General features: G+C 41.1%; 2 protein-coding genes across 3 annotated transcripts in view; one reads left to right on the top strand and one right to left on the bottom strand.

Moving 5' to 3' along the window:
* The first annotated feature begins 18 nt into the window (after positions 1–18).
* COQ6 (coenzyme Q6, monooxygenase) lies at positions 19–9,961 on the top strand. The gene is made up of 12 exons (XM_053379637.1): positions 19–231; positions 1,185–1,319; positions 2,515–2,573; positions 3,444–3,567; positions 3,931–4,061; positions 4,440–4,547; positions 4,655–4,717; positions 4,950–5,057; positions 6,139–6,341; positions 6,744–6,859; positions 7,683–7,849; positions 9,060–9,961. The coding sequence occupies exons 1-12, from the start codon at positions 54–56 to the stop codon at positions 9,087–9,089; spliced, it is 1,422 nt and encodes a 473-aa protein (XP_053235612.1). The 5' UTR covers positions 19–53; the 3' UTR covers positions 9,090–9,961.
* Positions 9,562–23,452, bottom strand: part of ENTPD5 (ectonucleoside triphosphate diphosphohydrolase 5 (inactive)) — a 20,544-nt gene continuing 6,653 nt past the window's right edge. For both annotated transcript variants that reach the window (XM_053379692.1, XM_053379684.1), the window contains exons 3-14: positions 23,035–23,114; positions 22,509–22,652; positions 22,118–22,193; positions 20,286–20,321; positions 19,997–20,085; positions 18,963–19,042; positions 18,552–18,613; positions 17,218–17,319; positions 15,112–15,252; positions 13,805–13,861; positions 12,806–12,921; positions 9,562–11,966 (exon numbers count right to left, since the gene is read on the bottom strand). In XM_053379692.1, the coding sequence (XP_053235667.1) occupies positions 11,880–11,966; positions 12,806–12,921; positions 13,805–13,861; positions 15,112–15,252; positions 17,218–17,319; positions 18,552–18,613; positions 18,963–19,042; positions 19,997–20,085; positions 20,286–20,321; positions 22,118–22,193; positions 22,509–22,652; positions 23,035–23,114 (1,070 nt within the window). In that variant the 3' untranslated portion in view covers positions 9,562–11,879. The remainder of the gene's footprint in view (positions 11,967–12,805; positions 12,922–13,804; positions 13,862–15,111; positions 15,253–17,217; positions 17,320–18,551; positions 18,614–18,962; positions 19,043–19,996; positions 20,086–20,285; positions 20,322–22,117; positions 22,194–22,508; positions 22,653–23,034; positions 23,115–23,452) is intronic.

The raw sequence follows: 23,452 nt of genomic DNA, 5'->3' as shown, positions 1-23,452 counted from the left end.
GAGGTTAATGCAAGGTGCGCGAGAGTGACGTGAGCGTCACTTCCCCCCACAAAATGGCGGCCGTGGTGGGTCTGTCACCGTGCCGGGGCGTTGCGCCCCTTTTCGGGAAGGGCCTCTGTCTCCGGAGCGGCCTTGCCCGTTCCCACGTGAGACCCAGTGGCTCGACGGCGGTATACGACGTGGTGGTATCGGGTGGCGGCATGGTCGGGACCGCCATGGCTGCTGCACTGGGTAGGAGGCAGATCACTAGGCTAGAGAGACCCTCCTTGCACAGGTCATATTCGTAATTTTAATCCCTGCAAGTTCCTCTCCTCGGGCTCGTTGGTGGTATATAGGGAACCATTGGCCCTCCCGACGTAATTTAGGCAATAAACGCGTTGTGGGCTACAGTGTTTACAGCTGTGCTGATGTATATACATTGTTATTGTTTTCTTCAAATACAGCATTTAAGCGGCGAATCTTCGCGATATGGACTGAAATCTCATGTCGGTCGTGTTGAGGAGTTTCATACCAATCATGTATTTCGCCAACATTCAGTGCATGCCAGTGGCAGCACCTGAATAGACTGGAGGAACAGCTCTCTAAAGGGCTTTAACTGTAACAATATTCCAAGGTTATTGGTGCATGGAATATTCTGGCTGCGTCCAAATATTGAAGAATGCATTAACTTGTATTCTTCTGATCAGGTGGAGTTTGTTGTTAACAGTGTTAGCTTATTCAGTAAAAACAACAAGGAGTTTTGTGGCACTCTGAAAACTAACACTTTGATTGAAAGAACTAGTGTCCATTTCATCAGAGTCCATTTCAAGTGCTGCCCTGAGTTGTTTTTGTGAATATTTATTCACATGTACACTGACATATTTCTACATTTAATTTTATTTTGACTTCACTGCTTACAACCCCCTCCCCCCTCTGCTGCAACCATGTGTTTAGATATCAGAAACTCGGGATAACACATCATGTATTGGATGAAATGGACTGTAGTCCACAGTTTATTTAGGCTCTAAAGAGAAAAGCTAGAACTGTTAGCTTTCACTTTTTGGAGTTAAAGAGTGCTAAACAATTCTGCATGTTCAGGGGAAGATGTAAAATAGATCTCTTGTAAACTCCTGTTGCAGAACGTTAAATTATTTATTAATCTTGGTTAAAATGTTATTAAACATCTGGCTTTTTCTTTTAATAAGGGCATGATGTTCATCTGTCTGATAAGAAAATTCTGCTACTTGAAGCCCGTCCAAAGAAAGTGTCTAACCAGTTGCCCAAGACTTACAGTAATAGAGTCAGTGCTATCACCCCTGGTTCAGCCACACTTCTCAGTAGTAAGTATAGCATTTGCCCGTTATCTGGTTGCCAGCTATGCATGCATGGCGTTTTGATGTTGGAATATGAAATTACAGGTGTGAGTCTATAAAAGCTTGTGTGCCGCATAGGATACTGGCTTGGGATAGATGGTGAGAATAAACCCATACATTGTAGAACTGGCTTGAGTCACCTAGAGTAGAATGCACCTATAATGGTCACTTGTTGAAATTAATTTTCAGGTTCACACGTGAGCTCTTTGTTTGGAGGTCAAAAATAGTTACCAGCCTGTCATATTTCTGGCCTCAGTAATCCTCTAGTGTTGTAGCTAGCATCTAATAAAATAGTCTGTTGATGTGAAATTCTGGAGTTTCTTACTACAATATGTAGTGATAGCTGCTTTAAAAGGGCAGCTTAAAAGCTGGGCAACTCTAAAAGGGAATTAGACAAATTCATGGAAGTTAAGGCTATCAAGATCTGTTTGACTGGACCTAACTGTCCAGGGATCCTTTACCTTTATCTTAGTCATGTATTCCCATCAATATCAGGCTATACGAGTCTGAATACCAGTTGCTGAAAAAACATAAACAAGAGGGTACTATTATGCACATGTCCTTGTGGCCACTTTATTAACAAAATTCTGGACAAAATGAGCATTTGGTCTGATTCAGCAGGATTTTCTTTGTGTTATGATTTCCTAGTTAGTTGCTTATTGGGACATGTCCAGATTACGTCACTGTTTCTGTTCATAATTGCTTGGCATTGGGGGTATTTTCTTAGAAATTGTCGAGTATAATTAAATGGTGCACCATTCCTTTAGTCAGCTTCTGACAAACATCTTAGAACTTTCCTCTTCATAACTGCAAATCTGCTCATCTGTGAAACGACAGGTGCTTTTTCTTATTTATCTCCCTAAAATAGTTTATACAGACAACTAAGCATTTGGAGGAATGCAGGTTACTCATTGCTACTCCAAGGTTTGCCCTGAACAGTGTCCTTGCTTTCACCATCCTTGGGGACTTCACTGCTTTTGTTTCTTACAACCCTCCACATCCCAACTAGACAGTTGGGCCACAGTCAAACCACAAGCAAATAAGGGAGAGTAGAAAGAAACCAGATGGAAATAGTGAGGGAATTTGAATTGGTCCTGAGGGTTCCCCATTAAAAGTTTGCAGAGTGTCAGAACAATCCTTTAACGTTCTCTTTCTTTTCTAGGTTTTGGTGCTTGGGATCATATTTGCAGTATGAGAATCAAGCCATTTCGGCGGATGCAGGTGCCTGGTACTGCAATATATATACTGTGTCTGTGGGTGGTAATGTAATTCTTAAGTCCTTGCAAGCAAGGACATTCTATTTTGTTTCTGGGGTCTTGTGCAAAGGGTTCATATATATTCTTTGCAGGGAGATGCGTAAACTAAGCTCTCAACAGGAACATTAGTATTTCCTGGTGGGTTCCCCCTTTGCACAGGCCTCAAAAGTGTGAAAAGAGGATAACTCAGTCATGCACCCTCTGCTGCTGCTTCCATGTACATGTTAAGTTGATTACGGTTAACTAGCCTCCAGGAAGTGTACCATAGCCTTGCCACTTGCTCAGTGTCCTCAGAAACCATTAGGTGGGAGGTGTACATATAACTGAACTCATGTTTTGGGGCATCTACTTTTGGAACTCTCTGCTTATTGACACCAGGCAGGTGCCTTTAATGTTTTTTGGTGCCTGCTTAAAACATTTTTGTTTACGTGAGCCTATCCAGACATGTAGATGTTGACATCTTTTAATCTCTTTTCCTCTTAATTTTTATTATTTTTGAATGTTCTGGTTTTTAACTGTATTTGTTGATAATTTTAATGTTTCTTGTATGCTTCTAAGAGGTTTAACAAGCGGTATAAAAATATTGTTAAATAAAAATATAAGTGAAGTTGAGTTCTTAAGAATGGCATATAAATAATAAGTAGTGGACCACTTGGAGAAGAAGTTTATCATTTTTGTATTTCCTTTCTTTTTCATACTAATGTCATTGTATGTCTTGATTCTCCATTTATCAGAGGTTACCTTGCATTTTGTACATCACAATAAAGGAGAAAATGTCTGTTCTTGGGTCTTGTATCCTCTTTGCTGTTGTTAATACTGTTCCTCTTCTCTACAGGTGTGGGATGCTTGTTCTGAGGCTATGATAATCTTTGATAAAGATAACTTGGAAGACATGGGTTATATAGTGGAGAATGATGTTATCATGTCTGCTCTAACCAAACAACTGGATGCAGTTTCAGGTAGCAGCTACTTTCTCCAATCTTGGTTTACATGAAACTCTCTGTGATTTGGGTTGAGTGGAGGCATGTGAGAATGGGATACATTTATGTCCATCATATAACTTGGGGTTATAGCAATCAATTTTAGAAGTATAGAAATTAAATAAATAATGATTATGCTTTCTTGAAATTGGGTCCTTTTCAATATGGTACAGTGTCTCTGCCCCTGGCTTAGAAATTGGGAGGTGCCTAACCAACAGCCAAAAAAGTACTTCAAGATAGGAATTCGGCAACTTAGTGAGCTGTTCTGCCTGAGTAGTTTAGGATTTTTTTGCTTCTTTGCTTCACTCATTTGGTGACATCAATATATTGTGCCCCCATCAGACCGCGTTGAAGTTCTTTACAGGAGCCGAGCAGTTGGCTACTCCTTGCCGCTTCCTTATGAAACCTCTGACTCAAGCCCTTGGATCCAAATTGATTTAGCAAATGGACACAGGCTACAGACCAAACTGTTGGTAAGTAAGCCTTCATCTTCTGTTTGGTCAGGCACTATCTCTTCCTAGGTTCTTCTGTTGGATTTGGTTGTAATCTCGTGTGGTGCTACTTAATCAGCACGAAGGGTTATAATGGTTAGTAGTAAAACATGTTCAGTGTGGTTATACTTGGATTAACATTGTGGTTCTAAACAGTCTTACTAGGAAGTAATTAAACATGATGGCATTCTGGGTATAGGGAAAAGCCATTTTTATACATAAATAAGCTATATATTGAAATGCAGAGGGAATATTTGGGTTTCTATAACTAGTTACTGGCTGATTATTCATAATGAGACTTGAAGGAATTAATTTTTATTAAAACTGTTAATGGGTTCTTTTAATCTCTCTTGTCCACAGATTGGTGCAGATGGGCAGAACTCTATAGTCCGGAAGGCAGCTGGTATTCAAAATATTCAGTATCAATATGGACAGTCAGCTGTAGTTGCTACCCTTCACTTATCTGAGGTCAGATCCTAGAAAATTGGTCATTTGGGCTGTATCTTCTGAACAGTCAAAACAGGTGATGGAAACTTGATAATATGAATCTGTCTTCTGGTTTTCATGTGCCGCAGGCAACAGATAACAACGTAGCATGGCAGAGATTCCTTCCATCAGGACCAATTGCTCTCCTCCCGGTAAATAACTTAGTAACACTTGACTTGCCCGTTTTTTATATTTGTCTTTTGCCTTTCTTTGTTTAAGCGCTAGTTTGATATTGAAAAAATCAGTTACTGTATGTTGTTTTATCTTCATTAATCCTCCTCTTAAAGTTATGAACTCCTTGCACTTGTTTAGGGTGGGGGAAGTTATTATTTAGAGACGTAATGGTTGGATATTTTGTGTTTTTAATTCCTGATGCTGGGTCAGCTCTCTGACACTGTCAGCTCTTTGGTTTGGTCCACGTCACATGAGCATGCATCCCAACTTCAGAGAATGGATGAGGAAAGTTTTGTGGATTCTATCAATTCTGCTTTTGTGAGTACCTTCCTCTTTTTATTTATGTTCTCCTAGCAAGAGGCATGAGAATCAAGAAGTTAGGATGGTATTAAAAAAAAAGTTTGGGTGGTATTCAATTAAGTTTTGCTTAGAGTAGACCAATGTAAATCGACTTAATTTAGTTATGTTCATTAATTTTAGTGGGTGTGTTCTGAGTATTTGAATGTCACCCTTTATTTCTAATAAGTTGTGTGTTTATGGTAATTCCTGTGTAGAGGGAATATATTTCTAGCATCAGTTGGAGATGGAACAGATCTTTCTTTCTCTCTCTCTCTGTGAGCAAGTAGTTGGTTTTTTCCCCTTAAGAACCAGACCTTGTGAAAACAATATTTATTTTGTGTAACAGTTCAGCTCACATCTTTTGGCACACTGCCAAATGTAGTCATTTATACAGTGTGAGGGGACACTGAAAATAGTAACTAAATTAATTCTCCTTTAGCTATATCCCATACAGAAGTTCATGTTTTTGGCTACTGAAATTGAAAGTGAAGTGCTGAACTGGTTTTTGAAACTCTGTCACAGTCTTCAGTAATACAGATGTCAATCTTTATATTGCACCATATGTGGTGATTGTTTACATATTTTATACTTTAGCTTTGAAATATTGTGCATGGTCATTGGTAATCTTGTACTGTATTACATTGGCAATATAGAAGCTACCATAGTAGAGTGGTAATATGAGAAGCTATGGCCTACACGAGGGTGTCCTTTGCTGGAATACCTCCTCATGCCACCATCTCCCTCTTTGAAGGTTAGATAGATAGTGGAATGCTCCTCCCATCTGAAATGCAAATTCTGTGTTGTCTTGCTTTTATTTCGTGCACGAAACACGTGGAGTTGATTTGCAAAAACCGAGGCCCTGGTGGTTGTGGACCCCACCATAGGTTTCTTGTGAGTCCTGTATGCAAGATATTTTGCGGGCAGATGATTAGGAGAGAAGCTGTTTTATTCTAAGATAAGGATTTCTTAAAACTTAGTAGAGTTTTAGTTCTGACTCTCATACTCTTGTAATCTATTGGTAATATTAGGGTGTTGTATAAATAAATCTATCGTTATTCAGTGGAGCAACGCAAATCATTCTGACTTCATTGATACTGCTGGATCCATGTTCCGATCTGCTGTCTCTCTCTTGATGCCATCGGGGACTGCGGCCCGTCAGCTGCCCCCAAGCGTTGCAAAAGTGGATCCAAAGAGCCGAGCTGTGTTCCCTCTTGGACTGGGGCATGCAACAGAATATGTCCAACACCGTGTGGCCCTTATTGGGTAATTGCACATTGAGGAACTTTAATGCTGTGATAAGGGTAGATTTGGTCTGGGAAGAGGAGTTCTTAACTGATGGGAGTATGCTGTTTTTAGTGCCAGAGGTTGAGAATCTTGAGGGTATAACATTAATTTTGGAGGGATTGGTGGATTGTGTCTGGAGAAAACACAAGTCTAGCTAGTTTAACCCATGTCCCTAGACACTAGAATGTTAACAGGGATGAATACAAATTGTGGGAGAAGTCAGCAGGTATCAAGTGGGGTGTTCATTTAAGGTTCTAGTGAGGGACAAAAAAGAGCTTTTGAGTCCCATATAGTGAAACTCAGGCAATACTAATTGGCAGGGTTCTTGTGGAGTACCAGACTTTGTAACTGGCATAAGCTGACATTATCCTTTCCTTTTAGGGATGCGGCTCACAGAGTACATCCTCTTGCAGGTCAGGGTGTAAATATGGGCTTTGGTGACATAGCCTGCTTGAGGCAACTTCTCAGTGCTGCAGCATTTAATGGGAAGGACCTGGGTAAGAATTTAAAACTGTGAAGGAATTGATAGCACAGGCGACTTTCAGCTTAAGCGGGGGTTACGTTCCAGGGATAGTCAAAACACACTGGGTGCAGATTGCCAAAGTTTATTTTACCGGATGCCCGCTCCCCCTTTAAATTTTTTTGCCATGCAGGTAAAGCTGAAGGCACACAGGTTAAATGTGCATAAGTTGCGAGTTACCTGTAATACAAAATGTCACTTCTATGGTCTCTGCCATTCAACTTCTTGATGTAGGATCTGTTTAAAGTCCTGGCTATTAGCTTTAGGAATGACACTACCCATTTTTCGTATTTGTGGCATGAACATTTTGTGCCCCACATTTTGTTCTCCTATAGACTAGGAGAAGCATTTCTCTGAAAATAAGAAACTGATGCCACCAGATTGGAGTTAATAAGGAAAGGACAAAGCTACAACATGCCACCTATTCTCATTTACAAAAAGTTGTTTTGGAAAATGCTAATTCAAGATGTGCTAGTAGGAATCCAGGGTGTTAACACGCTCTTATGTGTTATTTGGGTCATGAATATATTACTGTTTTCCTGCTGTGATTTACATGGAATTCCAGACTATAGAGGCAACATAATTCACCATCTGGGATGCAATAGTACCACTGTTGTGCTGCTGCCTGTCCAACATATGACAGAATATGACAAAAAAAAATCCTTGCCCAGGATGAACTTCTTAACATACTATGAGTCAGCCCTGATTGAATAACTTTGTAGATGGAATCTAGCCCATAGGTACCTGTGGTGCAGCTGAATCACCAGTTAATTTACTCTGGAATAATCTTTCTGTTCTAGGCTCTTTAAAGCATCTACTACAGTATGAAAGAGAGCGGCAAAAGCACAACCTATCTCTCTTGGCTACAACAGACTTATTAAAGAGGCTGTACTCTACAAATATAGCTCCTTTTGTACTGCTAAGGACATGGGGATTGCAAGCAACTAATGCTGTTCCTCCAATTAAAGTAAGTTTTTTTTTAAGTTGCTTATTAAGAAATTTGCTTAATCCCAAACAAGAGTGTTGCAGCTAGGGTGTAGCTTCCCTAAATATGTGTCTCCTTCCTATAGCAAGGTTGCACAGTCACCAGCATTTAGACTAGGGCACTACATCTAGAGCCTATATATTTGATTATTATTTATATCTCGCCTTTCTCCATTTGGTAGACCCAAGGTGGGTACCAATTCAGATGAATTTCTGGAATTAAACAATTTGCTCTTCTTATGGTTCAAGAGGGAGGAATGCTTCCTTCTTTATAGGAACTATCCAATTCCCCAGCTCTCACCTTTAGCCCCACCAGGTATTTGTAGAGATGAATGTATGAACACGCTGTAATTTCTAACTGCAATGGGATGTGTCCAAAATTGCACTGTCCTATGGGAAACATTTACGGTACAGTGATATTTGAATTAAAACCAAACCAATAGCCTGTAGTTTGCACTTCGGTAATTAGGTTTGGCCCAATTTATTCTTTCCTATGCCAGGTGGTAAGGTAACATGCAAATGCAGGAAATGGGATCATCTTATTTCCTACTAGGACAGCTTAGAAAAGGTATCATAATTGGTCCAACCATGCTAGTTCCCCCATTAAGTGTGCTTGGGGAACAGTACTAGCATGTCTGGAGCAACACAAACGCCACAAGCTGACACTATCCACGCAGACCCACAATGCAGCATCTGTGGCAGTCTTTCATATCCTGAACAAAAAAAATTTTTTCTTTCCAGTAGCACCTTAAAGACCAACTAAGTTAGTTCTTGGTATGAGCTTTCGTGTGCATGCACACTTCTTCAATTTTTTTGTTTTGACTATGGCAGACCAACACGGCTACCTTTCTGTAACTTTCATATCCTGAAGAGAGGTGTGAACTGGTTAAGTAAGAAGCATTGCCATTTGGTGCTTATGAGATTACCCTAAAGGCTTCTTGTGTAGCCTCTCATTTTCAGCTGGGAAGGTATCTGCAGAGCTGAGTAGATATTTATAGGATTGCACTGTTAGTTTATTATATACTTAAGAGGTGGAAAGCAAACAAAAGCTAGCTTGTGCATGACATTGGAGTAGAGCTGTCTTATATCTTAGTAGAGTATCTTGCTTTAGGTCCCCTCTGTGCCCTGTCCAGCAGCAATGGGTGGTAGAGCTTCATCAGAAATAGAAATAATGTTCTTTCTTCTTTCTTTAGGAGCAGATCATGGCTTTTGCTAGCAAGTGACATCCTTGTGACTCTAGGATGATAGTTCCTGCATGGTTGCTGTATACTCACCAATTACAAAGACTGTGTTTGAAATGGTATTAAAACAAAACGGGGAGCACAGTATTGCCTTACATTTGCCGATTGTGGCTGGAGTTCTTCTTTCCTCCAAGAGAACCAGCAGATTGTTTTCTTCTAGAATGTCAAGGTCTATCTCTAATCTGACACAGTACTGGATCTAAATATTGGCCTTGAAAACAGTATTGTTGGAATGAATTTACTTGTATCCAGTTTGAAGATCACATGCAGGATTTTTTTTACTGCTACGGACAAAATATTGTGAGCTGCAAGCTTAGTCGGCATCTCTTTCAGCCTTCTTGGCTGCGAAACAGAGGAGCAGAATGTTGCTCCCTCTTCAAGACTGCAATGATTCTCTTCTACCTCCAAGGACTGCAAGATTGAGACTCAAGTTACAGGATGGAGTCTGAGAACATTTTGTTAAAAATATTGTTTAATTACTAAAATAGACATTCAAACAGCCCTATCATAGTCATGTGCCAAACAACCAGGCCAGACATTATCAGTTTAATGGCATTACAGCACCAAGTAATGTGAACACAACTAATAAGCAAGGATATTTACACTATCGTCTGACAATTAACTACTTTCAGAACTTGTCTGAAAAGATATTCTAAGGCTTATCAGCACTCAACCTGTACTTGCAATGCTACATCTGTGGAAATTTATTTAAGAGGGGCTCAGTCTGCTTAACAGTTTAGCTTAACTTTTTAAAATAGGTTTAAGCTAAACCAAAATAAGTGTCCTTTCAACCTACAAGATTATGTAAAACGTAATCTGCTTTCACTTCTGACTTCTTAAAAACTCTTAATTTACTACACTGTTAAATATGTGCTTCTTTCCTCCTCCGCCAATTACATAGGTGCTTTTCAACAAGGCCACCGCACAGATCATTATACTGTGAATAATCTCATTGCACTAGGAAAGGTATGGGCATTTGTGGAAGCAAGATAGAATTCTGTACCACCACCACTGGGATCATAAGAGGAAGAAACTACTTGTCTGTCTTGTGCCCTACCTGACAAACTCAACTGGTGCCCAGTTTTGGTTGACTATAGAAATGGTCTCTTAATTAGCAGCAGAAGTTACTCATCAATCAAAACACGTAGTACCTGAAGAAATAAAGACCCTGAATTTTTCAAACATAGGTTAACTTTGGTAGAGGAAGAGCAATGCAAAGAAAAAAGAATCTTGTGCCTGAGTTTACAAATGAGGTTTCAGAGGAAAAGTTTATAATGAGTTTTAACAAACTATGTTGCTCTGGTCCAGTACCAAACATTTTGCTTCCAGTTTGCCATCTTCTTTACTACTTGCCTCATGGGACAAGAAAGCAAAGTGCAGAGAAGCTGGGCTTTGATTTAGGGTTATAGAGATAAGTCAAGAAGAATTAATGAGTTCGGACACTTAAAGAGAGGATAGTGCAGAATAGTTCCTGCCAAACTAAGGCTTCCATCGTAATTTTCTAATGTATACTGAAATAGGTAGAAATAAAGGCTTATTCAGGGCAATACGATACACAGTCAAAAAGCTAATCCTATGCACTTACTTGTGAGTAAGTCCCAATGAGCTAATAGGAATTACTTCAGAGCAAACATGCACTGTAAGTGTCCCAACTTTGTATTCTGCAGATAATGCCAGAATACCTTTTCATCTCCAGTAAGAGGGCAGTGGGGCAAAAGTGTTGTCAAATGAGATTTTGGGTTGGCATGTCTTAACCTAATTTGGTCAAGGTTTCTTTAGCAAGCGTTTACACTGTACTGGTATATCTGGACAACACAGAGATGAAACACTTTGTGCAGTGGCTACCATGTTAAGTCTCATATTTATGCAGTCTGAAATGTCCTGCTCAAACACAATGTTTAAGGTGTGACAGCATGTAGTGCATCAGCTTCAGTGATAGTCCCATGCTGGGGTCCAGTTAACCATACCATTTTCCAAAGAAGTTTATTTCGGAGGCCTTCATTTGCAACTGGAAGGAGGCACCAGGATGCCTTGCATTAAAAGTTTCTTTAAGGCTAGACTGAGAAGCAAATTATGTCAGTTCATCCCCAGCACTCCTCGTGGTCCTCTAAAGTAGCCAGAAAATGCTTATATACAAGCCTTTGCTTGCTCTCAGCTTTAGAGATGTAAAGAGGAGAGAAGTTTTTGGGATGTTCCTAAAGTCTTTACTGCTATGTTTAGCCAGCTACTTATATGTGAGGGTTGACAAACAAGTTTTTCCACTGACTGTCACAACTAACACTCCACCAGTTTCAGCAGCCCTCTTCAGGAGTTGATTAATCTTAAAAATCTTAACTTGTTAAATGTCAAAGCGTTGGTAAATGGCACACTCCAGCTTTGTTCAAAAACAACTCATTACGTAAGCATCTATTTGAGATTTGAATCTTAAGTTTCATGCACAAGAAGGCCTGCATAATATTATTATGGAGGAAGATCAATATTGGGATGCATTTGTACCAAATGTGTACAAATGCCTTGGCTAAAGATGTGCTTCACCTGTGCACAAGATCAGCTCCAAAGCGATAAACCCAGAATTCAGGCCCTTTGGCATCAGTTAAGCAATTGTACAACGAAGCATATGTTACTACCCTAGAAGGACCCATCTTATTACAGCTTGGAACCACTCAGTCTTAAAGGTAACCAGTTCTACTTTGGTCTGTGTTTGGCTGTATGCTCATCAGAATTGCCTTTTCTTGTTTCAAGAAAATATAATATTCTATAGATGATGTTTTCTCAATGGGAGAGTCCAAGAGATTGCAGGAGGTGAAAGGTAGCACCTAGAGCCCAGCTTGTCTCTATGTTGTTCACTTTCTTTGCCAGCTGTAAAAGAAGAAAAGTAAGAGATCAATTACCCTTGTTGCAATACAGACATTTTAGGCAGAGTACATTTTTAGTGTATAGGCTGAGTATATTTTCCAGTATAACTCCAGATGGATATGTTAGAAAGTACAGTTGCAGTAAAAATAACTGCAAGTCAGATCTCAAACAAGGATATCTGACTACTGGACACTAAGCAGCATTCAAGACAATTTAAACTGGGAGTTAACTACTGCAACTACTTATTAATGAACAGTGACTTCCTACTGTTATGAGTTTAAATAATAAAAGTCTTCGTTAAAATCCCATACTGTTAAGTTTGGGCTGCATTTGACTAGAAGAAAAAAACAGGAGCTGCAAAGACTTTTAGCAGGCGCTGTGGGTTAAACCACAGAGCCTAGGACTTGCCGATTAGAAGGTCGGCAGTTCGAATCCCCGCGACAGGGTGAGCTCCCGTTGCTCAGTCCCAGCTCCTGCCAACCTAGCAATTCGAAAGCACATCAAAGTGCAAGTAAATAAATAGGTACCGCTCCGGCGGGAAGGTAAATGGCATTTCCGTGCGCTGCTCTGGTTCGCCAGAAGCGGCTTAGTCATGCTGGCCACATGACCTGGAAGCTGTACGTCAGCTCTCTCGGCCAATAAAGTGAGATGAGTGCCGCAACCCCAGAGTCGGTCACGACTGGACCTAATGGTCAGGGGTCCCTTTACCTTTTACCTTTATTCTTTACCATGCTAAAATAAGTAGATTTTCACCAAAGCATATGGAACAAAGTACCAGTACCAACAACTAGTCAATAAAATAAAATCTTCAACCAAGGCTTATTTCAACCATTTTTACTTGCCTGTAAAACTGTACTGTCTGCAAATCCAAATCCTTCTTTTAATAAAGCTGTAATGTAACTGAGATCCATACAAAGGAAAGGACTGGCAGAGCTGTAGCTGTCCAGATTGTCACACACTTCAAAGAAAAAATTGAGAAGAATATTCACCAGTATTGGAGCAAGTGACTCCAAAATAAACAATATTATCTCAAAAACTATTAAATGTAATTCTAGCTGAATGCAAACCACAACTCGGAGATGTATGATCCCATAGGTCATTCCACATTTGTTCATCCCCACCTGTACTACACTTGTGCATGAATTAGTTTCAAATGCTGCTTTAGCAGCATTCGAGAATAAGAACCATGACAAATGGTGCAAGTGCAGTAATAAACCAAGTTGGGAGCCATCACTCTTCTACTTGTTTTCAGTCCCTTAATTGTTTAGTATATGTTTTTAGCTACTCCAAAGTAGAATATTTTCTACCTGGAAGAGAGAGGAACTTGCTGGCCATATTAAGACTGTGCACTTTAAATGGTTCCTAAATATATACGGTATATACGTGAATACACTTTATTGGAATACATAATCTATGCAAGTAGTTGAAATGCTTGTAGACTGGCTGACTTGCCCTTATAAAATCATAGACTCATAGAATTATAGAGTGAGAAGGGATCCCGAGGGTCATGCAATGCAGGAATCCTGCCCACAGCCATCTTTGGTGGGCTCAAACCACCAACCTTCTGGTTAATAGCCATGGTTGTTTCATGACTATTCCATAGTTGTTCTCTGAATTCAAAAGTGCAGAGTGAATTCCTAATTTCTTAAGCAGTTACTTGAAAACCTGCTTTATTCTGATCAAACCATTAGCCTTACCTTGTCCCTAAACAACAATGGTCTGATATTTCAAATGTCAGTGAGTGACTAAAATACACCCTCACATGGCACTATTTCAGTGTGACATGACTACTGCTCCATTAACTGGAAGTACCCTAATTCAACTCTCAGAGTACATTTTACCTTCTTTGGCTTTTCTTCTAAAGTCTTCCACTTTGAGAACACCGCCTTTCTCATAATCTGAAATGTCAAAAGATAAGGGTCATTCTCTGGCTATGAGATACTGTGAAAAACTGATAAAGCACTTATCTCTGTGGCAAGTGTAGTAGTCTACCCAACACAAGTTATAGCCAGATTTCCTGATCAATTTAGGATGGCATGGGATGCTGATAAAAAAAAAACAATTTAATGAGTTACAATGCAGTGTTTGGCAGATTCAGATATGGTCTTTAAAGCAATGGTTTTCACATTTTCTTCTCATGGATTTCCTTTCCATGTCAATTGGTCTATGAAGGAAGCCGTGTGTAAAGCAGTTAATGCAAATAGTCTGTTGACTCAGAGTCCTGTCACTGGGCTATGGAACACACCCTTGGCAGATGGACTGACTAGGAAAGCAAGATACAGCAAACATTAATGACAAACGTTTAAGTTGTCATTTAAACATTTAATGTTTATTTAATTTAAACAAGTTAAACATTTAAGCACTAGCTTCAACTCAGATCATGGGCACCAGTATAGCAGTTATGGGCAAAGCAGCAAACTTATGGACTTCTGGTGCCCACCAAGACTGCCCCCCTGCTTACTGCCCCCTTTGTCATCAAGCGAGGAGGCGTAGTTCCTCCTTCATCCCTACCAAGGCCTGAAAAACAACAAGCTTATACAAACACGCATTTTGTTGGGAGAGATGCTAAGTGGCACCTGCCCAACCAACTGTGCTGCTGCATTCAGTCTCCACAGGAGTGAATGAAATAACACCAATCATTTATACAGAAGGAAGCATGCAAAAACACTCCTTTATTGTTAAGGCTCTTCCAGAGGTTAAAGGAATTCTGTTCTAAGCACTACATTTGCACTATCCTCAACCATCTGCAGCCACACTTTAATCCATCCTCATACAACTGAAAAGGGGAAGGCACGTTTTAAAAGGTTCATAAAGTGGTGCTGGCTGCATTGCTCATGCTTGTGATATTCAATAGGTGCCAGTGACATCTGGTGCAACCACATTCTACCCAGCATTCACAATGGATACACTATCTGGGCTGGGGGAATCATATTTCTCCAGGTACAATATATACTTCCAGTGCTTACCATGCTGGGATAATAAGATATTCCTGCAACAAATGAACGACCCATGTGCATTCATTGCATGAATAGAGGAGCATCTGGAACGGCTCATCGAGTCCCATTGTGTAGGTGACTGACTGAAAGAAGGGCATTCATTCCCCAAGGGTCATAGAGCTCAAGCAAGATTTCAAATGTTTGCTATTCACCTATCAGGGCGGTGTCCACAGCCCGATCGTAATAATAGGAAAAGGCATAGAAGGAGCTGTGCCGAATCTCATCTGGTTGATGCAGTTTTCCCTTTACCACCTTCAACACTTCAGAATAGCAAGGTTCAAATCCCGTTTCTCCTGGCAGGGTAAACACACAAAGGTAAGTTTAACATGTCATGAATCCCATTGCAGATAAGTGCAGAATTGCTAACAATGAAATTAAGGAAAGTGCAACAGTTGTAAATGGTCTTTCTTGACAGCTTTGCAGTATTGGCACAGCCTGGGCACATTCCCATCTCTATCCTTACGCTTTATGATTATATATTGTTTTTTTAAAAAACAAACCCTAGGTGATGGGGAAAGGGGTCCTCTACACAAAAAGGACTCTTACAACTGTGAACATACACCCAATATTAAATGCCAGGGAATTCTGCAAGGTAACCTTATTGTGAGCCTTGTGATCCAAATAATGGAGATTTTAATGGAGCAGAAGTGACTCATTTGCCTGGTTTGCACACCACACCGAGCCAAACCATGGCTTAGCACAAACGTGTTGGCTTGGAGAGGGGATGGTAGCTGCTTTGCTCATTCCCTGATTGTTTTGCATCTGTTCCACACTGAGCTAACCCATGGCTTACCATGTCCAAAACAGATTGTGATTCAGCTCTCCTGGACAAAACTTTGTTGGAATTTGTGCTTTGCCTGGACAGCACTAAACCACAAGCCTGGGTTGAGATGACACCCTAAGCCAAACTGGTTTAACTTTAGCAGGGCATGGAAGCAAAATGACTGGAAAGGAGTGAACTGGCTGTGATCTCTGGGAGCCCACTCACTCGGGCCTTTGTGTTAAGCCTCCGTTTGGCTTAGCATAATGTGCAAACAGGGCCACAGTAGCCAGAAGAGAAAGGAAATGCTGCCTTCCTGAACCTAAAATTTATGTTCTGTCCCTGCTGCAATCCAAAATGGAAACTCAATAAATATTAGGGGGGAAAGTCCGCTGCTATTGCCTGTGCAAAATAGCTCAGGTCTTATCTTGACACCTCTTCCTGACTAAAGCCTCTGTGTCTTCATGAATCTCTGACTCATCTCCCAGCTTTCTCTCTTCTCTGTCCTTAAATACTAAGTTTTAATAAAAATAGGTTTTCCTTTAATCCACGATTTAAGAACTTCCTGTTTTCAATAAATCAAATCCAGAACTGGCCTATCCTCTACGGGTCAGTTTTGAAAGTTTATCGCACTCCAAGCGAGTGACAGCAAGGGGAAAATGTTTCCATGCGGCTGCAAGCTGCGCCTGCAAAGAAATATCATGCAGTGCTTTCTCTGCCACAACCAAGCTCTGCTTGTGGCAGGGATGGCTTCATTCAAAACTTCTGTTCTGGAGTCTCTTGAGTGGAGCCATTCCCAGAAGACCTGGTATTCAGCACCAAGTTTAAAGATAATTAATGCAAGCCCCACTTGCAGGCAAATTAGTGCACTTTAATACTCCTCATTGTTCCTTTGCAGCTACAGCTGTACTACACCTGATGTCCTAGGAAGTCACATGTGGGGTAAGTGAGTATGGCCTGGGGTTAAATGCCTCATAGGTTAAATTGGGACCGCTAGCCTCCAGGCTACAGGTTCCCCACCTGTGCCCTATGAATTTTATTTAAAATAGTTACTTTAAAAAGAAAACCCTCCAAGTGTAAGTAGCAAAACGTTTAGAAGTGGGGAGCATACAACATAAATTCACATCAAGCAAATAAATTATGGCAATGGACAGCTTCACTGAGATTCAGATCAAGGATTCCCAGATGAAATAAGAATACAAGAGACCGGCCATGCTACTTCAGTGGGACAATATACTCCAACGAGCACAATCAATGGCTTTTCAGCTGAAGATCTGTTTCCTGATCATTATTATTTCTGGCTGGTTCTAAACCATTTCAAGCCATTATCCCAGCAATAAGCTCACTGGGACCAGAAGATAGATGATAGACAGACAGACAGACAGACAGACAGACAGATAGATAGATAGATAGATGATAGATAATAGATAGATAGATAGATAGATAGATAAAAGTCAGAGCAGCAGCAGACTTGGGAGACTTTATCTTTCTAACTTACCTTCTTTGTTGCCACCATACTGGTATTTCACTCCTCCAAAGTGCCATTCTGCTTCCAGCTGTTTTGGCAAACATGAACTTCGGAACGTCCGTCCATCTGATGCTAAAGAGAATATAGATCGGGTGAAATTAATAATGCTTATGTTTTTCAGTACCCTTGGTACTTGCAGGAAAAGGAAGTTGGGGAAAGTTCAAATGCCAAAGTCCATTTATAGAAGAAAATCAAGTTTTTTCTTGTTTCCTCAAATAGGAAGCTCAGTCCACTAGACCAGGAGTAGCTCATCTTTGGTCTTCCAGATGTTGGTGTATTATAGTTCCCATCAATCCTGACCACTGGTCATGCTGGGTTGTTGGAGCAGATAAGTGTTGGAATTCAACAACAGCTGGAGGGCCACATATCCCCCACCCCTGCACTAAACTCTATGTAGGCAGGTGTGGGTCCTGTATAGACAGGTAGGTGAAAAACAGAAGAGACAGATACAGGTTGAAGAATGCTTCTGCTCCCAGCCAAACTGGACTAAAAATGTATAGATGGGGCAGCAATGTACAACACCTGGATGGAGGCCATGAAACCTAAGTGTATTCTGGGTGAGTTGGCATGATAATGGGATGTGAAAATGATAATAGCTGTATGTGCTACTCAAAGGGTCTTGATATTAATATGTTAGTGGACTCCTAGGCCAGGCTTCCTCAAACTTGGCCCTCCAGATGTTTTTGGCCTACAACTCCCATGATCTTTAGGTAGCAGGACCAGTGGTCAGAGATGATGGGAACTGTAGTCTCAAAACATCTGGAGGGCCAAGTTTGAGGAAGGCTAATCAAAAGGAGGAGACGATACTTAGAAGGTTCTCAAGTAGGAAGAGCATCCCCTGAACCCGAATTTTTTCACATTTGAGCAAAACAGGAAGCTGGGTTGCTGAACTGTTTAAAAGAGCTGAAGTAGTATATCTACTGTTTAGAATGTAGATCATAACCCAAACTCACCTCCACCCAAAGGCTTGGTTTTAATAAGCAGTTACCTACCACAAAGGGCAGCTAAAAATGCTTTCCACAATTTGGCTCCTCTTTGAGTTTATCTTTCAGCTGGCTTGTATAACCCTACAGAGTGCCATGTTACCTGTCTCAGTGACAGCAGAATCTCATTAAAAGGAAAATCACACCAGGAAGGGGATAAAGAGACAGTGAGCCTGTCAGAAGCTGGTCTAGGACCATTTCCCATTAGAATTCTGAACAGGACAAATTCTAGGGACTGGATGAATCCACTCAGTTGGATGACCCCCCCCCCCACGAGTCCATCCACACACACAAACACAAAGCTATTCTGTCTGACTGTACCTTCCATTTCCAGGGCTCCCAATGTAGCAAGCCGTGCAGCCTTCAGACCAAACCCCAAATAGCTGTAAAATGAAGAAGGCCAAACAGCACTGGGTTAAAGTCGGAGTTCACCCTATCCCACTTACAAGACTAGGCAATTTTATGAACAAGGATATAAGATCAATACTCTGCTAAAACAGCCTCCTCCTTGCTAAGCACATGTATGAAATGTTAGCATGTGCTTCTGTACAGTAATCCACAAACTACCTGTTTATTATAATGAGAATAAAGACACACATGTGGGGTTGTGATAACTAGCAAGAGATGCTGACTTCAGAATAAACAATACAAATTATTAAGGCAATATTACATCTGACAAATACCTAACAGTGTCCTTAAAAATAGTCATTTGCATAGAACTGCCTCACTCACCTGTGTGTGTAGAGCTTGTAAGTGCTGTTGAACATTTCGAATGAGGTAAGGAAATCTATTGGTGTTTGCTCTAGGGTTTCCTAAAATTAGGATAATGAAAAAGGATTCTTCAGTGACTTTTAAATTTCAAGATACATTTGTGTAACATTAGTACAGCATATAACATTCACATGAGTCTTGAAGAGACAAGAGAATTTTGATAATCTTAAGCTATTAATGTTCAGAAAATGTCTGCTCTATTGTATAAGGAAGAAAATCTTCTATGAAGGTTGGTAATGAATGTAGTCACAGTCATAAATTGATGATGCTGGAAAGCTCACAATAAGGAAAAAAGGTAAAGGACCCCTGGATGGTTAAGTCCAGTCAAAGGCAACTATGGGGTTGTGGCGCTCATCTCGCTTTCAGGCCGAGGGAGTTGGCGTTTGTCCACAGACAGCTTTCCGGGTCATGTGGCCAGCATGACTAAATTGTTACTAGTGCACTGGGACACTGTGATGAGTGCCAGAGCACATGGAAACACCGCTTACCTTTCTGCTGCAGCGGTATCTATTTATCTACTCGCACTGGTGTGCTTTCGAACTGCTAGGTTAGAAGCTGGGACAGAGCAATGGGAGCTCACCCCGTTGTGAGGATTCAAACTGCCAATTTTCCGATTGGCAAGCCCAAGAGGCTCAGTGGTTCAGACCACAGCGCCACCCGTCTTCCCTGGTCAGAATATACGTATGATATTAAGATACAGGCACTACTTTAAAGAATAAGCTAAAACATTTTGGAAGTCACAGCTTGAAAAGCAACATTATCAAATACATACCATTTCACATTATTTCTGGTATTTAAAACACTTTTACAAAGAAGCCTAACAGCCTAATGAATATAATAATATAATAACTTAATAATAACAATAATTTATTATTTGTACCCAGCCCATCTGACTGGGTTGCCCCTGCCAGATTAAAGCAGCCTAGATCTAGATGAAATAAATGGGACACCTGCACCAAATTATCCAACATTTTGGCAACCTCGAGATTCCTCACCTCCCGCTGTGGCAGGAATGTGATCTGGGTTGAGGCTCCTCCCAGATCCAGGGTCCCCACCGTCTGCTGATTCCGGCCATACAACTGCCCTGCAGGGAACATTGAAGAAGTTCAAAAACTACCCACATGCCCAGAGAGTTTCCATGTTATCTATTATTTGCAGCCCTGAATGGATTTGAGTAGCAGAGTCTTCTGAAAATTTGCACTATAAATATCAAACTACCTACTCAGTTTTTACGGAACAGACTCTATCCAAGCCTCAAAACTGAAATCACAAAGCAGTAATTACCTGTCAAAAAGTTCACAGTGATCCAGGCTAGTATACCTGCAAAAAGGAAGGAAAAGTAACTGAAATCTATCTTGAGACCCAAATGCAATCCAGAAAGATATCCACTGCTGCTAGATTTCCACCTCTATCACTGTTCAAGCATAATGTCTTCCAATCCTTCCCTAGGTTTTGAATATGTTCTAGTCTCCACCCCCATCAGCCTTCACTGTTTTCCATTTGAGACCTTCCACAATTCCGCTCTTGAAATACATTTGACTTCATTTCTAACCCACAAAAAATGTATTATCTTTACTCTTAGTGGACATGCTTAACAGGCTTGTCAGCTTAGGGACAATTCACTTGACCACTTTGGCATGTTGAACATGTGAGGGGGATCCAGGCTGAGTTTAGCGCGCAATAAGTATGGTGGGATAGCTTTGCACTGCTCACTGTTTCCCATCTCAGAAAATATTTTGGCTAGCAAATGTGCAGGCAAGGATTGTGCTGTTTTGCCTGTACTTCCCAATAAGTAACAAACAATAATACAATGTTCATCACAAAGGTATGGAAAGTGAGTTGAAGATCATTTGGTAAATGTAGGCTGACCGATAAGGTCCGTATAGTTAAAGCCATGGTTTTCCCAGTAGTGATGTACGGAAGTGAGAGCTGGACCATAAAGAAGGCTGATCGCCGAAGAATTGATGCTTTTGAATTATGGTGCTGGAGGAGACTCTTGAGAGTCCCATGGACTGCAAGAAGATCAAATGCATCCATTCTTAAGGAAATCAGCCCTGAGTGCTCACTGGAAGGACAGATCGAGAAGCTGAGGCTCCAATACTTTGGCCACCTCATGAGAAGAGAAGAGAAGACTCCCTGGAAAAGACCCTGATGTTGGGAAAGATTGAGGGCACAAGGAGAAGGGGACGACAGAGGTTGGACAGTGTTCTCGAAGCTACAAACATGAGTCTGACCAAACTGCGGGAGGCAGTGGAAGACAGGAGTGCCTGGCGTGCTCTGGTCCATGGGGTCACGAAGAGTCGGACACGACTAAACGAGTAAACAACAACAACAAAGGCTGACCAATAAACCATGCTTGTGAGGAAACAAAAAACCTCTACTCCAGCTGTCATTGTTAGTCAGATTAGGGGTAGGAAATCTCAGGCTCAGGGGCCAGTGCAGCCCTCCAGGCCTTCCCATCTGGTCCACAGAACCCTACCAGGTCATACCCCATCCATAGGCCACACCTTTCTCCAGCCCTGTTCCAGGTCCTCTTCCACGGCTTTTCCTTCGCTGAAAGACTATGTCCCTGACCTTTGACAATGCCTGTTGGTGAGACTGGGGCAGGGGTGCGCATAAAGACCTCTGACAATGTAGCTGACTGTACAAAGGTAAAAGTCTCACCTGTCGGGCAGCATACTTTTGTCTCCAACCCTGCACATCTCCCAACCCCCCTGGGCTAGATATACTTAAAACTATTTACTCACTATGCCAGTTTGGCTACTTGAATTTGTCCTTTGCTTGAGTTTCTTCTAATTGCAAACTATGTGACTGCTTTTCATCTAACAGTATTTGCATTATGAAATGTTGCCATTAAAACCAAAGAGACTCTTTGCTTTCCTGTGTACGGAACCTAATTCTCCTCTAGAAACTTAAAGCGTCTCTTTGGGACTAAGAAGGATATTGTGGTTTAGCCACCGAGATACTAGCAATATTTTACCTTTCATTCGGCACAGGGGAGATGCTTCTCCTTCACTCTTGCTTACGTGGTTATTCTCCCTCACTTGGTCCCCTCCCTTTTCTTTCTCCCTGAACTCACCTCCATTCCTTCCCATTTACTGCCTCCCGGAACCCACCTTCATAAGATCCATCCATGATGCTAACACTGTTATCAGGAACTAGAAATGGTGACTCCTCAAAGACCACCCTGACCTGTGGAAATGAAAAAACTAGGTTATGCATGGATGAGTGGATGTCATAACTTTCCTCCCGTACAAAAAACAGTGGGACGTAAATCAAGGTGAGCACAAGTCAAACGCTTTCACTCAGCATTCAGGTATAAAACAGGAATTTATTGAAACATAGTGACAGCAGATGTAGGATCTAAAGTGCCTCTCACAAGACTTGTATAGTATTTTTTTAAAAATCAAGGCAAAACTGCACATAGGCAAGCACTGAAAAGAGCTTGTTACATATGCCCCCAACTTTTACACAATGAGCCAACCCCCTTGCAAAACCTAAAGTTACCTCAGAGAGTAAAGCTTGGGCTTTATGCTCTGCTAACAACCTCAGACCAGCCGTGGCTTTCAGGACTACTGGGGTCTTATTCCAGTGACTGGGCGGTACAGCTTCTTTAGCCATGTCCAATAATTGTCTGACTGTTTCTGCTCCCTAAAGTTGGAGAGAAATCCAAGACACAAATGTTGGTAAGTTCGTTCTCGCCTATAACTAAGTTGCAGGTACATGCAACTGCATTTTCTCACATTTGTCCCTTCCACCCCCCAAGCTCCTCTTGCCCCACCCTCTCTTACCTCTTCTGCAATCCTAGATTGTAAGCTCCTGTCCAGCTCCCCCTCCCCATTCTTAAACTGTGTCAAGTGCCATGTCTACTGATGGTGCTGTACAGCAAAACATCTACTTCTCACCTGCCTCTTCGTCCTCCTCGCCTTCCCATTATGCTTTCTTTTTCTTCTTCATGTTATATAAACTGAATTTAGAATGAGTGGGGAGGAAGAGAGCCAAATAGTCACAAAAAGCCATCAGAATGTCTTACCTTTCCAGGCTGATCAGCATAGGCGGAGAGTCCTGGCTTGACTGATTCAAAGATTTCACCTTCTAACTCTGCAGGTTTTTCTGCAAAAATCAAACCAAACAACTTTTATAATAGTTGATCTTCCCAAATGCGTGCATATCTATCAAAAGGAACTTACTGGTTTCACAGGACATCAATCTAACACATCATTATTTCTTTCACACAGAAAATGTTCTAGTATGGGCCACTGTGGCTTTGTTTTCAAAATGCAGCCAAACTGACAAATTCAGTATACTTTTGGGAAAGGAAATTCTGAGCCCTGCAAATCCAGATGTAAAAAGAATTACTGGGGCAACAAGTGAGCACAAAATTAGTTGAAACGTGACAAAGCAAGCTGATCTGGATAAGGCCAAGCAATCAAAATAAGGAGCTGAAAATT

The sequence above is a fragment of the Podarcis raffonei genome, chromosome 1 (genome assembly GCF_027172205.1).
Source record: "Podarcis raffonei isolate rPodRaf1 chromosome 1, rPodRaf1.pri, whole genome shotgun sequence".
NCBI classification, from domain to species: domain Eukaryota; kingdom Metazoa; phylum Chordata; class Lepidosauria; order Squamata; family Lacertidae; genus Podarcis; species Podarcis raffonei.
The sequence above is the reverse complement of the archived record's forward strand: the minus strand, read 5'-3'. Positions and strand labels throughout refer to the sequence as shown.